This window comes from Lissotriton vulgaris, unplaced genomic scaffold (assembly GCF_964263255.1).
Source record: "Lissotriton vulgaris unplaced genomic scaffold, aLisVul1.2 SCAFFOLD_1812, whole genome shotgun sequence".
Taxonomy (NCBI): Eukaryota; Metazoa; Chordata; class Amphibia; order Caudata; family Salamandridae; genus Lissotriton; species Lissotriton vulgaris.
In genome coordinates, this window is record NW_028251611.1 from 137,202 (window position 1) to 153,738 (window position 16,537).

General features: G+C 42.7%; 1 protein-coding gene across 1 annotated transcript in view; it reads right to left on the reverse strand.

Moving 5' to 3' along the window:
- Positions 1-2,441: 2,441 nt before the first annotated feature.
- The window catches only part of LOC147662826 (la-related protein 4B-like), a 317,319-nt gene continuing 303,223 nt past the window's right edge, over positions 2,442-16,537 (reverse strand). The window contains exon 11 of the mRNA XM_086950884.1: positions 2,442-6,141. Coding sequence (XP_086807010.1) covers positions 5,851-6,141 — 291 coding nt within the window. The 3' untranslated portion in view covers positions 2,442-5,850. The remainder of the gene's footprint in view (positions 6,142-16,537) is intronic.

A 16,537-nucleotide genomic window follows, 5' to 3' on the forward strand; every position in this document is an offset into this window, starting at 1 on the left:
AGCCCTGGAGTCCATAAAGCGCTCAAGCGCACTGTCTGCCTTGTCGCCAAAGAAGCGACGGCCATCAAACGGCATGTCCATAAGGGTGTTTTGGACATCAGACGAAAAGTTGGCGGACCTCAGCCAGGCGTGGCGACTAATCACCACCGTCATTGCCATCGCTCTGACCAGCGAGTCCGTGGTATCCAGCCCACACCGGATGGAATACAGTCCCGCATCTCGAACCTCCACAAGGGCTTGGGTGAGTTTAGTCCGGACCCCCTCCGGACATTGTGGCAGCGCGACCGTGTCCCACAGAGAGTGGGTGTAACGGCCCAAGAGGCACACAGTGTTGACTGACCGCAACCCCAAACTAATTGGGGAGAACATCTTTTTACCATACTGTTTGTACCTCTTGGACTCCCGATCGGGGGGAGCCATCGGGAATGCGGTCTGGGAGTTAAAGGCCTGGATGACCAGGCTCTCGGGGGTGGGGTGGGTGGACAGGAAGCAAGGGTCGCCCGGAGCGGGCGGTGGCGCCTGGCCACGTTCCTATCTACAGGCGAACTTGTAGCGGGCTTGGACCAAGTGCCCAAAAGAACGTCTGATAAGGCCTCATTAAACGGCAGCAGAGGCTCAGCCGAGCTTTCCTGCGGTTTAAGGACCTCAGTGAGGAGGTTAGTCCTCACGGCCGCGACGGGGAGCACAAGGCCCAAGGTCTTGGCAGCCCGCGTCAGCACCACACTATAGGCAGCCCCCTCCTCCGTAGCCACGGTAGGAGGGGAGCCAAAACCAGTGTCTGGGGAGGTGTCCAGGCCACTGGCCTCCCCTGGCTCACCTGCCCAGTTCTGAGAAGACTGGCACTCACGTGCAGAGGGTCCTCGGACCCCTCCCAATCCTCCTCGCCACCCACCTCCTGATATCCAGGGTCAAAGGATGGGGCCGAGTCGTAGAAGTAAAAATAACCTAGCGGTGTTGAATACGGCGCCGAGCGGCACCGCGGGGCCGGCGTCGGCGAGGTCGTAAGGTCGACCGGCGACGACCCGGATCAGGAACCGGATCCAACGGAACCCTGCGGCATGGGGACCGAAGTCGCCGGGGCCGAAGCACCCGGCCCGCGTGGGGGCCCAGTCGGGGCCGCTTGGCCCGAAGGCGCCGCGGATCCCGACGGAGGAGTGAGCGACCTCATGGCCATGAGGAAGGCCTTGATCTCCTCCGGCATCAAGTTCTGCCGAGGGACCAGCGGGTATGGAGCAGGCCGCGAGGCCTGCGGCGGAGTTGTGGGGGCGGTAACGCCCGAACCCCCGGCCGCGTCGGGGAGAGTCGGGGAGAGTCAGAAGAGCGATGTCGCTTCTGGTGCCTCTTACCTGAGGATTTAAAGCCCCAAGACTGATGACGACTCCCGGAACTGTGGTGATTCTGGCCCCGCGACCGGTCACTCGACCTCCTTCCGGACCGGGACCTCTAGCGGGCGGGTCTGACTGCTGGAGCTCGAGTCGCTTGCGGGATCGCTCCAGTCTAGCTTTGGACATCCAGACCCGGCAGTCGGAGCAGGACTTGTCGCCGTGGTCGGGGCCCAGACAGTGAAGGCACCGGCGATGAGGGTCGGTAACAGACATCAGTCTGCAACAATCGACGCAGGGTTTGAACCCGGGCATCCCTACCGGCACTGTCGGAGTCGATAGACTTCGAAAGATGATCAGAAAGGATCGAAAAAGTTAGTCAAAAATTGACTATGGGTACTGCTTTTTCCGGATCGGCGCTTGCTTGCGGGGAAAAAATAAGAAGAACTGACGTCAGCGTCGAAGTACTTCGGCGACATCATCCCGGCACGGACGCGGAGCTGCAGACGACGTCTACCGACGTGCAAGGGTACTGCTATGCAAAAGTTTCCGGATCCAGTCTGACGCCTGGGGATATTCTAAGGTAAGGAATCTAATACTAACCTGTTTCTTTCAGATATAAGGAAACTGTAGCTAGAAGTCTCTATCAGATATTATCCTCCCACTAAGAAGGTATTTGAAGGTTCAGTCACTATAGGGCAGCAATAAGGATGAAGGACATCAACAAGAGCAGGAAGATCTTGGGGAGGTTATGACACATGTGGGCAACAGCACAGCCGTTTTGAGATGGAAGTCCAGAAAAAGTGGAGACACAAATGTAGTAGGTTAAGTAAGCAGTGCAAGTGGCAGCACTAATATGCGCCTTGGCGAGATCTCAGTGAGTAACAAATTCCAGGCTCTGCTTAATCTGGACCTGGAGGACCGGTGGTGGGTTAGCAGCTCCCGACAGAGATATCAAGCAGAGTCAATTTTTACTGACAACTTAGTGGAATTTAGAAAAACTGTGAATATCTTGCCAGGTAATCTCAGTACATAAATAAAACCAACTATGTACTGATGTCTACTAGTGCCTATTAGTGTCAGCTATAATTCTACACAGTTGAAAGAACAAGAGAAATCAACAGTGCCTAAATCTTTATTTTTCAGAACCTACATTTTTCCAAATTAGACAATTTTACATTGTATGACACAAAAAGGAAACTTAAATTACAAATAGTTTACATATAAGCTTGATTCCAGTCTTAATGGAAGAAATAGAACAAAATTAAAGTCCCTCAAAAAGCTTCCAGATTACATTCTTGTTCCGTGACTCGGCAGCTGTTAACTAACTTTCCACTTCCAATTGTCTGCTGCTATTAGTGTAACAGGTTGCAAAGCACATAAAACCCCTAAAGCATATTTATCTAAAGGAGATACAGAGAGTTATGCACCCTTACAGTCAGCTTGATGCTCTTGTGATACACTGCATCACCAGCACAAATAAGAACCCCTTTACAGAAACTCAAAACAAAGAGCAGCACCAAGACTGCACATTATACTGCTTATTTAAGTAATGGTAGATTACAGGATTATCAATGCCACGGGTAGAGTAGTTGCTCACAAACCGCATTTGTAGCTATTCATTAAAGAAACCTTTCCAATGCTGACTTTCTAATACTAGTCCGATAATGATCACAATTATTGAATTAAACCAAACAGGTTTGCCACCTTTAATTCCATCGCAGCACATTTCCATTAATTAATAAAAACAATTATAATTATTTTATTTGCGAACCCAATTAGATTCGGCTTTGCAGGGGTTATTTTTTATTATTGCTTCACATTTAGTTGAAGGTAATGCAACATAGCAACAACCAGCATGCACAACTCTATTTTGTTTCTCACCAGCCTGAATCTGAACTCTTAGAAACAACTGCAGCAAAGATTTATGTGTACGATACAGCGATTTGGCATGTCATTTTGCTTTATTAAAATAAAAAACAAAGAAATTTAGTAAAACATCAGAGCTAGGCTTAAATTCTTTATGCCACAGAATTGTTTGCTAAGCAGCAATTACAGTGTCTTGACCTAGTACAAATGGCAGCAGAAAATAGAACAAAACACCTCCTGCTGATCTCAAGATATTATCCGACAAAGTATCAACTGGCTAACATGGTCAGCTGTACATCTGTGCTGTAAATGACCATGGTCTATTAGTGTTTACAGCTGTTAATCTTAGAACTTCTTAGCAGACAAACCAAATAAATCACAGCTAGCTTAAAACGTGTCAAACCGTAACTGCCATGTTCACTGAACCTGGTTTGGAAAGTCTGAATACCTGCTAAATGCTCATCCCATAACAGGATGAGATAGACTATGTATGATGGCATTCAATGTGCTCCTTTAGAAACTATTTCCCAAATTAGGCTATATTTACAAAAAAAAAAATTAAAAAAATAAAACTTTTTCAGCAAACACAAAACAGTTGGTTAATCGATTTAGAATTCAACACCCCATTTTCAAAGTGGCGAGCTAATGACATGCCATACTTTCCTTACAGGCACTGAAATATTGGTTTAGAAAATCAACTTTTCAGTTTCACTACAACCTTGTTAGAAAGCAGTCAGAGGAAGGTTAGGGGTTATTTGGCAGTTTTTGGTGTGGATTAGCAAACTGGGAACACTTAAAATATTCAATGGCATTGCGATCATCTGAATGGTGTCAAATCTATATTCCCACCAGGTACTATTTACATTTGAATAACCCACTTTTCTTTGTTAAAATGCACAATAGGATACTAAAGAAAAGGGAATGAGGCGTTTAAAATGTCTTTCCATTTCCTGTAGTCAGTGAAGAGGCAGTCAGTTCAACACATCAAAATAAAAATAAAGTAATAGTCAAACCACAACATTTAGTTTATCTACATCCAGCTCAACAGCAACATTTATAATATATCAACAATAATTTCTATCAGATTTATTTCTTAGGGTACCTTTTTATATGTTCTGATTATTTACAACTGTACAAGCAAAGCACACAATCCCAAGTGCACATATTTAATACAGTATTGACTATTTGCATTTACAGAATTTTCAACAATCTGAAAAAGATCAAGTGTCTGAGATCTTTAATTTATATTACAAAATCTGATGCTAGTTCCTGCACTACAGTACGATTACCCAGTAAAACAGTGACAATAGATATATACTGTAACTGAGTAATTCTGTATTCAACGCATGCCAACCCTTGAGGGGGGTCAGACTTAATTAACTCTAAGCTGTCTTATACAAAAGTTAAGGCAAAGTCATTTTTCAAGTTTAAATAAAATTCAAGTTTTAAATATTGGATGGAAATTCTCTTTAAAAAAGCATTTGTTTAAATAAACAATGTGTGGAACAAATGGTACTATTGAAGTAAACGGGAAGTGTTGTCACACATTGAAACTTCCCGCTATTCAGAATACTCAAAAAAACCTTTCCAGCATTTAAAAAAAATAATTTAGATTCAACTTTATTAGAATCTTCCTCAATTTAGTGCATTTCTGTCCTTCAGAAAGCATCACTTCTAAAGTAAACACTTTGTGGAATACCCCATCCAATGAAATAACAGCAGAGACCTCTCCCTCCACCACGCAAACCAAAAAAATATTTTGACACCACTTTCAAAACTGAAGAATGCCACCATTGCTTGCATTAATAGGAAGACGTCTATGCTATTTGGACCAGAAGATGTGACCGCTTGCCACAAGTACCTTAGGATGAGTTAAAAAAAATATACACAAATTATGGAGGTAAACCAGAAGGTCCACGTACTTCCAACCATTTTCATTTTAATTATTAACAATGTGCTTTGTACTTCTGATAGAATGTCCTTTTTCTGTAGTGAGAAGCTGGTTACAAGCTTGCAGTTATTCAAAACGATCAAGATGCTAAAAAAACATCCATTAAGGTGCTCTTGCTCTTCTCAAAGTAATAATACACAAACTAAGGTCAAAAAGACTAAAGCAACCACAGGAGCCTAACCTTTAAGTGCAAGAATATTTCCTTACAACTGGCAGCAGTTTAAACAAGGAAACTTTAACGGATATTCTTTGTGTATCTCAAAACCATATCTCAATTCTTCTTGCACTAAAAAAAAGCTGTCAATTGCTGTAGCTACCTTTCTATTGTGACATTTACCATGTTTGTAGGCAATCCATTTATAAAAATCTATCAACATGGTTCTGTTTTTTAATATTGTATTCAAAGGAGGAAAATGTGATAAAATGCAGACAAATCGATTTCTTATTCAAAATTAGGCTGTGTGTCTTTTTCTCCAATTAATCAAGCACAAACCTACAGATCAGGTTTCAATACAATGAATCATTGAAGAAGGGAGTACTGGTACCAAGAGGCAGGTACATAGCCTGTATCCTAGGGAGAAAAACAATAACCCACCGGTATTCCATTTCGACCAATACTGCTTCAAGGGTCTAACCAGCAACTCATTTGTTTCACTGAGTAGGAGACATGGCGTAATGTGAGAAGTAAATATTTCAGAATGTCCTCCTTCACTGAGGAGATTTTGGGGGTGTATTATGGTCCACGAAAAATCGTTTCCCAAGCGGTGGGGGTGATGATCTGCGTCCTGGCTGTTTTCTCTGGTCTTTGGGTGGTCGTGCAGGATGTGACTTTACAGGAAGAGGTTCTTTAGGCTTTTCTATAGTTTCAGTGGGTTTCCTTTCTTCTTTGCCACAAACTGCAGAAACACTGCCCTGCTTTAGCTCCTTCGGTGCTTGTAAAGTAGGTGCTTCTTTACTGGTTCGCTGACAAATCTCTGCATAACTGGGTTTTCTCAACTCCTGAGCAATTAAGACAAAGAAGATGGACATAAGGTGGGGAACAGCATCTGGACCTAGTCGATAAATAACCATCATAGTAATTTCAAATGATATCACTTATGTGCAAACAGCATTATTTGAGCATTAAACAAAGATTAGAAATGTAACCCACATTCTTATGCACTTTATGTGAAAAAACAGTACCTAGCAACTCTAAGACCAATGGCACTTTTGCATTTACAAAAAAGTAGGAAGAAAAAGTAGCTTTTAAAAAATGCATTAAAAAAAACAAAACAGACATTGCACTAAGCAGCAATCATGGGGCGTCACATTAATCCTCTCATGGGAGTGTTGGAAATGTGATAATATAAAGTCAAATGGTGAAATTTATATCACATTTTGGATTGTATTGTTTAAAAAAACAGATGAAAAAAAACGCTGAAGCGGAGTTCAAAACTTCAACACCTAACCAAGCAGAAGGGACCATTATTCATTTTTATTATCTCTTACGATGATGGTTCTTGGGGTCAAACTACATTTGTAGCACATTTTTCGGTAAAAGCCAAGCTTATAGACTATTTTTAAGAACTAACTACATTTTTCTATACTTTACAGATTGTCACAGATTTCTGTTGCACAAATTAAATATGTTTATACATGAATACTGCGTTGAAACAAAACTATGGATGGACGAAAGGCTACTATTTGCGTCATAGAAGCAGCTCTCACATGCTACTGTATGCTTCACACTAAAAAAAAAAATGCATTTGCACATAATATTAGAGAGTGATAGGGGAACCAGTTTAAGAGAGGTGCTAGCCACTTGATCAGGATGAATTGCTTGTGGCTTTTAATTAAGTTTCTGCATTTTCAAGTATAGCTGTAATAACATTTTTTACAAAAACACTGGTGGGCTGCCAGATCAACTTTCACCACAAATTTGCTGATGGTTGTAGTCAAAGGGGGGAATAATTGTGATTTTGTTTCGTATTATATGGACTATAGGCGCTGTATCCAAAATACATCAAAAGCCCACATTTGAAAGTCTTGCACTAAATCCTGTGCTCCATTATTGCAGTGTTCAGGAAAAAGAAAAGCTATTTTCCTTCCACTACTGTCAATCATATCTGCTTACGAATGCCTGTGAAGTGGCAGGGCACCAGTTCACATATGTACTGATGCAATCCCATGGTCCTCACCTGAAGAAGGTTCATTCATTTCATGGTGAAATCGAGCTTTCTGACTGTATGAACAGCCACATAGTCTGCTTGTACTGCCTCATATTTTACTGCTGCTCATAAGAAAAGGATATAGTTTTGATAGGGCAGTTTACATTTAAAGTTCTTTATCTTAAAACAAATGGGGCCCGATTCACAAACTGCGCTTTTGAGTAAGTTCACACTTTTGAGTAATTTTACTACTTACTGGTATTCAAAACTGCAATTTTGTAGTAGCGTACACGTTTATATTAACTTACACTTTTATAGAACGCCCAGCACTACACATAGCCAACCACTGGTACTGCAATACCCTCCCATTGAAAAATAATGGAGGTAATGAAAGTAAGGAGTCAAAATACAACCACAGAGGAAATAATGGTAAATAAAATACATTATTTAAAATAGTTCAATATATATTAAATATATTTTTATCTAAAATATTAATGTAAATTAGTTTAATTTGGTTACTTTAAATGTAAAACAAAAAAATGCTACAACACTATTGATTTTGAATGAAAACGTCAACAAAATATATTAAATTATTTTTTCTGAAGTTTATATTAGTATGTATTGGTAATTTACTTTTTAAATTTAAAATAGGTTAGTAAAATATTTTAAAATTAAACATGACTAGGTACTGTTTTTACATACTTACGGTTCAGTTATATTTATTTATATTTTTAACTATAGTAAATTATTTATTTTAGCATCATCTTTGTGGATTTTTGCTATAACTCCCTACCACCAATACTTTCTATGGGAGGGAGCTGCAGTACCAGTGGTTGGCCATGTGTAGACTTAATCAAGTGTTTTTTTTTTCAGTAGTAACTTACACTCTAGTTTGTGAATATCAAAAAGTAGTAAACTTACTCAAAAGTATAAGTAATCTATGTGCCTCAGGACAATAGTCTTCATTGTAGAGGGATCCTGAATTGTTTTCACAGTTCTAGTAGGATTCTCAATCAGGAAGTTATCTTCTTCCTATACAACTGCATAGTAACTTAGTGATGAAAGGGTGACCTTTGATTGAATGCCTGATATGAAGATGCCCCAGCACTTGGCGAGGCTTTGATGGGAGTAAGTAAGCATTCAAAGTTATTTCCTTAGGCAAAATGTGATTTTAAGCATAAATCTGCTCTTCACCTTACACTTGTTCATACTCCTCTGCTTCTTTCCAGGCCCCAGATTATGTTCAGGCAGTGGTAAAGGGGATTTAGGTGTAGAATGTGGATCAGGTGACTTAATCGTAAGAAATGTAAATTTCTTGGAAAATGTGGCCACTAAAATAGCGTCTTAAATTAATAATTTGTGTTTCTTCTTTCGCTGACTCAATGGTACGAGTGCCTGACAGTGGGAATCTACTGCGCTGCTGTATGACCAGTCTGTGGGTCTTTATGCATTTCTCTTCCTTACATTTAATTTCGTATAGTCAGTGGAATGAGTAACACTGGTGGTTTGCTCTCACCGAGCTGAAATCTCCATTTCCATTGATTTGTTTTTTAAGGAATATGCTACTTACCAGTATGCATCTGTTCTTGGCATAGAGGGCTGCAGAGTGGTACATTATGAATAGATCGCCATCTGGTGTTGGGCTCGGATGATTGCACTTTGTTTTTCTCTTGGAGAGTCTTTTGTATCTTGGTGACTCCTCCCTTAGTTGGTAGTGCGCATGGGCATCGGCTCCATCCTTAGATTGTTTTGCCATAGTAGGGTTAGATGGAGTAGTATAGTAGAATACAGATAAGAGTGCCCATGTAAGTGTATCTAAATAAGATAGTGTTGGAACAGACACAGGTTTCCGGGGAGGCTGGGAGGGCATGTACCACTCTGCAGCCCTCTATGCCAAGAACAGATGCATACTGGTAAGTAGCATATTCCGTTCGAGGCATATGGGCTGCAGATGGTACATTATGAATAGACTATACAGCAGTTCTCTCCCTAGCGGTGGTCGCCCGTGTCTGTTGCAACTGTCTGAAACAATGTTTTTAATACTGCTTGTCCCACTCTAGCTTGTTGTGTTGAGTGCACATCTACACAATAATGTTTTGTGAAAGTGTGCGGTGTAACCCAGGTAGCCGCTTTGCATATGTCATCTAGTGGAATGTTTCCCAGAAATGCCATAGATGCCCCTAGTTTACGTGTAGAGTGAGCTCTAGGAGGAACAGTTAATGTTCTCTTTGCTTTTAAGTAGCATATTTGAATGCATTTTACAATCCACCTAGCAATGCCCGCTTTGGAGATGGGATTGCCTTTATGTGTGGGAGAAAACGCAACAAATAGCTGTTTTGTCTTTCTGAAAGTTTGTGTTCTCTCTATATAGTACAATATGGCCCTTCTAACATCCAGTGTATGTAGGGCTCTTTCCGCTACTGTTTGTGGTTTTGGAAAGAAAACCGGTAATTCCACTGACTGATTGATGTGGAATGCTGAAATAACCTTTGGTAAGAATTTTGGGTTTGTTCTAAGAACCACTTTATTTTGGTGTAGCTGCATAAATGGTTCCTGAATCGTAAAAGCCTGCAGTTCACTTACTCTTCTAAGTGACGTGATAGCTATGAGGAAGGCCACCTTCCATGTGAGGAATTGTATTTCACACCTATGCATAGGTTCAAAGGGTGGCCCCATTAGTCTGGTAAGCACTATGTTGAGATTCCAGACTGGGGAAGGTGGTCTTCTTGGTGGAATGACTCTTTTGAGTCCTTCCATGAAAGCTTTAATTGCTGGTACTTTAAACAATGACAGGTGTTGTCTGTTTTGTAGGTACGCCGCTATGGCTGCTAGATGAACCCTAATAGATGTATATGCTAGGTTACATTGTTGTAAGTGTAATAAGTAGCAAATGATTTGTTTAGTGGATGCGTCCAGAGGGTTGATGTGCTTACTGTTACAGTGTATAGCAAACCTCTTCCATTTTGCTGCATAGCATGCTCTGGTGGTAGGACGTCTTGCCTGTTTAATGATTTCCATGCATTCTGGTGGTAAATCTAAATACCCAAACTCTATGACCTCAGGAGCCAGATCGCTAGGTTCAGTTGCTTGGGATCTGGGTGCATTATTTCTCCATGGTTCTGTGTAAGATGCATGGGTAATAATCTTAGCTTTTGATGTGGTACTTGTGAGAGTTGTAGCAGCGTGGTGAACCACGGCTGTCTTGCCCACGTGGGTGCCACTAGTATCATTGTCATTGAGTGCTGCTGCAGTTTCCTCACCAGTAGTGGAATTAGTGGTAGAGGAGGGAACGCGTAAGCAAATTTGTTGGACCAATTTATCCACAGTGCATTGCCCTGGGACCTTTGGTGTGGGTACCTGGATGCGAATTGTTTGCATTTTGCGTTTTGATGATTTGCAAACAGATCTATCTCTGGTTGCCCCCATTTTTGGAAGAATGGCTGTAGTATTTGGTCGTGCAGTTCCCATTCGTGAACTTGTTCTGACTGTCTGCTTAGGATGTCTGCTATCTGATTTTGAATTCCTGGTAGGTGTTCCGCTAACAGGTAGATTTTTTGAGGAATGGCCCATCTCCATATGTCCTGTGCTAGTTTGGACAGTTGGAGAGAGTGTGTCCCCCCCTGTTTTTGAATATAATACATTGCAGTCATGTTGTCTGTTCTGATCAGGACTGCCTTGTTTGTTATTTGCATTTGGAAAGCTTTTAGTGCTAGAAATATTGCTAACAGTTCCAGGTAGTTGATGTGCAGCTTCTTTTGCTGCGCACTCCACTTCCCCTGTACTGTGTATTTGTCCATATGCGCTCCCCATCCGGAGAGCGATGCGTCCGCTGTTATTATTACTTGTGGAACTGGCTCTAGGAACGACCGTCCTTTGGAAATGTTTTCTGTGTTCCACCACTTCAGAGAGCGATACGTCCGGTCGTTTACCAACACCAGATCTGTAATCTGACCTTGAGCCTGATTCCACTGTGTCGCTAGACACTCTTGTAGTGGACGCATTTGTAGTCTGGCATGTGGTATTAGCAGTATGCAAGAGGACATCATGCCTAATAGTTGCATAAACACTCGTGCTGGTAGTGAGTGTTGTGGTTGAAATTTTTGTATTAACCCGACCATTGTCTGTACTCTGATTGGGTTGGGGTATGCTATTGCCTTTTCTGTGTCTACTGTAGCCCCCAGGTATTGCTGGATCTGGTTTGGTTGCAGGTGTGATTTTTTGTAGTTCACCGTAAACCCTAGGTGGTGCAGCAGTTGAATTGTCTTCTGTGTGTTGTGAAGACATTCTTCCTTGGATTTGGCCTTTATTAGCCAATCGTCCAAGTATGGGAAGACATGTATTTGTTGTCTTCTTAGATGTGCTGCCACCACAGCTAGGCATTTTGTGAAAACTCTCGGTGCTGTTGTGACACCGAACGGAAGGACCTTGAACTGGTAGTGTTGTCCTTCTAACACAAACCTTAGGTATTTTCTGTGGGCTTTGTGAATTGGGATATGAAAGTAAGCGTCTTTTAGATCCAGTGTAGAAAGAAAGTCCCCTTGCTTCAGTAAAGGGAGTACTTGTTGGAGCGTGACCATGTGGAAGTGCTCCGAATTTATGTAAGCATTGAGAGGTCTGAGGTCTAATATTGGTCGTAGGGACCCGTCCTTTTTGGGGATCAGGAAGTATAGAGAGTATACTCCTGTTCCTTGTTGATCCTTTGGGACCCTCTCTATTGCATGCTTTTGTAGAAGTGCTAGCACTTCTTCTCTTAACAATGTCAAATGATCCTGACTCATTGGGCGCTGTTTGGGGGGGATGTTTGGCGGGGTAGCTGTGAGTTCTAGGCAATAACCATGTTGGATAATTTGTCTCACCCACTTGTCTGACGTGATGTCTTCCCAGACAGGTAGGAACTGTGATAGACGTCCCCCGACCGGTGTTATGTGGTCTGGGGGGAGATCTATGAAGTCACTGTTTTGGTGTTGAGGCGTTGCGGGTGTTATTATTTCCGCGGCCTCTACCCTTATTGTTGTTACCTCTGTAATTACCTCTTGAATTACCTCTGGGTGATGTTGGTGTGAAAGATGTGGATTGCTGATTTGTTCCTGTGTTTTTTGAGCCCCCTCTATAGGTGGATCTACGAAAGGAACCTCTGTGCGTTGGCTGTTGCAATGCTCCCATTGACTTAGCCGTTTCTGTATCCTTTTTCATCTTTTCTAATGTCTCGTCTGTACTTGAACCGAACAATGTCTTCTGATCAAATGGTCTGTTCAGTAGGGCTGTTTGAACTTCCTGTTTGAATCCTGAGATTCTGAGCCATGCGTGTCTTCTTAGCATGACACTAGTGTTAATAGACCTTGCTGCAGTGTCTGCTGCGTCTAACGCACACTTAATGGAAGTATTAGTTATTATTTTACCTTCCTGAATTAATTGGTCTGCCTTCTTTTGATGTTCTTTAGGAAGATGTGTGAGAAGCTTTTCTAACTCATCGTAATGTGCCCTGTCGTAACGTGCGAGTAGAGCTTGTGTATTAGCTATACGCCAGCTATTTGCTGCCTGTGATGCTACTCTCTTGCCTGATGCATCTATTAACTTCGACTCTTTATCTGGTGGAGGAGCCTCTCCTGTAGATAATGAGTTTGCTCTCTTACGAGCGGTTGAGACCACTAGCGAGTCTAGAGGTACATGCCCTCTAATAAATATTGGGTCCTTTGGAGCCGCTTTATATTTTTTATCGATTCTTGGGTTTAACACCCTGGCTCTCACTGGGTTTTCGAATATTTCTTCTGTGTGAGTGAGAAGACCCTTTAGCATAGGAAGAGTACCTGATGTTCTCTGTGCACTAGGTAGAGTCTCTAACAAGAAATCCTCTATCTGAGGTTCTGTGTGCATATCTAGTTTGTGATATTTTGCTGCCCTATTAATGAGCTGCACAAAACCTGTGTTATCATCAGGTGGTGAAGGCTTTGAGGGGTATAGCTCTGGGTCGTTGTCTTCATCTGACCCTACATCGTAATTTTCCCATGGATCTTCCTCATCCTGGATAGATTCGTCATCCCCTTGAGGTTCTCCCTCCCCTATATCACTGTCTACATCTGACTGAGGTGTAGCTGGTCTTGGTGTGGAGGGTGTAGGAATATGTGGCCTATTGTGAGGAATAGGAGAAGAGGGTGTGTCTTTAGGACGAGGAGAAGCAGGAGGAGTTATGTTCGTCCCCATTGTTCTCTTTTTTGGAGGAAGAGGTTTATCTTCTGACTGTTCACTCTTTCTCTTCTTAGTGACCACTTTCCCAGTTTGTGGGTCAATAAACAAGATCTTTTGCTTGGGATCTGTTTGTTGCTCTTGAATCGGTACCGAGGGTCCTGGTTCCGAGAGCTGTTTTTGTTTTCGATCCTCAGATCTTTCTGGTTTCGACACCGAATGTCTGCTCGATTCCGATTTTTTGGGTATCGAGTGTCTTTTGGGCGATACATCATATTTCTTTTTCGACATGGAATGTTTCGATACCGAGCTCTCCTTTATATGCCGCCTCGGTGTCGAAGTCGATGACGCCCTTTTCTCGGATCCGACGTGGTGGGATTCCGAGTGTTTCGGTTTCAGTTTCGGTTTCGTTGCCGGGCCCGAAGGCGGGGCGTCGGAAACTTTTTTCAGCGATTTGACCGGGCCCGAGGGCGGGGTCGTTACCGCACGGGGTCGGTTTTTCGGTAAGGGGACGTCGTCACTCACGGTTTGTTGCTCGAAGAGTTCTTCAACCTCCGACTGGTCCCCTTCCGACCCCGACTGGTCCTCTTCTTCCTCGATTTGTTCGTCTCCGAACAGCTCCGGGATCGCCTCCGCCTGCATTCTGGAAGCCTCGTGCCTTCGAGCTCGACGATTTCTAATCGTTAGCTTGGAGGAGAATGCTGCGCAGGCTTCGCAGTCCCTGGATTCGTGTTCAGGCGATAGGCAGAGGTTGCACACCTCGTGTAGGTCCTTGTGTGGGAACTTAGCACCACACGATGGACATTTTTTGAATGGAGTCCTTTCCATGGACTCCGGGCTTGACTGCGCCGAGAAAGGTCTCTTGTTCCTCGACGTAGATCCAAGTTTTTCTCTTCTATTTTGAATTTGTAACGCGTCGGAATGGAAAAGAACGCGTTCGCTAACAATACCGTCGAATTGGAAAGGGAATACGCGCCGAAAAATCACTTTCTTCAGAAGTTGATCTGGAGCGTCTCGATCTTCATCCGAACCCGATGGCGGAAAAAAACAATCTAAGGATGGAGCCGATGCCCATGCGCACTACCAACTAAGGGAGGAGTCACCAAGATACAAAAGACTCTCCAAGAGAAAAACAAAGTGCAATCATCCGAGCCCAACACCAGATGGCGATCTATTCATAATGTACCATCTGCAGCCCATATGCCTCGAACACAATGTTCCTTTTTTTGAAGATTGAACTTCAATGGTGGGTGAACCGGTTCTCAAGGCTGCTCTTGACTCAGACCCTTTATTTTGGAGCTCAAACCTCTTTTTGAGTTTAAACTTTTATTGAAGGAGACCACCTTTACGGAGGTTGAACTTCAGTGGAGTCAAAACTTCCTACGAATGATCGTTCAGTTAAAGTTTTGCAGCTTTTTGCCAAAACCTAGATTTGATGTCTTATCAAAGTCCCTGATAGTGACAGTGATGATGGTGTCTAAACAGTTTGTGCTACATGTGCCTTAAGTGTAGTCTCAGTCTAGAATTATATGTCCTCTGCTGAGATTTTCTTAAGCAATATATTCTCCAGAACATAATTCTTGCGGGCCTTCAAAGAGCAAATCAGATTTGCTCCATCCACATCAATTACCATGAACTGTTCTGCATACAATATCTTTGGTATTTTCAAACTCCTGTTCAAAAAGCCTTTGCAGTGGCTCGGTAAGGTTTGTTTAGGCAATGTTTCCACACCTCTTGAAATCTGGTGATTAGGCAGATAGCACTTTTAGTTGCACAGCAATACTCCGAGTACTCCGCGGAGCACTCCAGTCCTTGGTCAAAAAGAACCTTAATTCGAACAAGCAGGTCAGTGGGACCCACTTTTAAAGCAAGCAGGAGATGTTGAGTTACTGTCTGCACTTTCAGAACCGGTTTGGATGGTTTTCCTTACAATGTCTTTTCCAGGCTGCCCTCCAGACACAGATTATGTGTACTGTGATGCCTCACTGCAGGGTCATCTCCAGCCTGGAGCACTCACAAGAGAAGCATAAAGAGGTGCGAGCTTTATGTACCTGGCTATTAACAGCCACAACTCAACAGTAACCAAGGAAAAGACAAAAGGTTGGACTCCGCTAAAGGGTCCCTTCTCCCCTTGAACAACTGATCAGCAGCTCCTCTCAGCAAAAGGCATAATCAAATTTCTAAAGTAGTTTTGTCTCCACTGACTGCACTTCAGTGTCTAGGCCGCCTCTTTCCAGATTCATGAATGTTAGCAATACACTTCTACTGTCTGTTAAAACAAACATCCTCCAATGTTGTACACAGTAACACGCACCCTTAATTAATTTAGCAGACTCATACACCTAATGCATGTACACACAGGCCCCACGCACAACATACACACACTTGGGATGTTAGCACTAGGTTATGGGTTAGCACACAGAAGTTTAACTTTATAGGCGTAGTCTCCACTCCAGTGACAGATTAAAAAGTTCACTACTAGGGATTCACAAAACATGGTAAATTGCCACCATGCTCTTAATGCTAAACACAAGACAGGGACAGTAGTCAGATGTCAGTAAATTGAGAGCATGTTTGTCACACCTCCTCCAGGTCACGGGACATCTCCAGAACCTCACTCATGTTAATGAACAGGCCTACAGCTCTGGACACAGTATTAAAGTGTGAGGCTTCAGAAAATCAAAAGCTAGGTTAACAGCTATTCACAGTTGGCCACTTCGTGCAGAGGATTGTATACCATGTGGGGGACAGTCTCGTCCCAAAATGCAGTCTATCACAAAAAACTGGACGCCACCACCCTGCTTATATTAAACATATGGCACTAATAATCAGTGTATAGCACAAATAAATCCAAAGGCAGTCATTTTAGGCCTAATAGTCTGGTGACTTTGGGTGAACATCATATTGGAGGGAAATTAGGACAATCTTAATGATGGTGATTTACTAACATTTCTTCGCTCAACAACTTCTTTCGCTCAGATTTATTTAAATGTTACTGTGCAAGTATAATTTGTTGATTGAAGTCTAGGCCCCCAGAACAAATGCAGTAAGGTTACATCTGGATC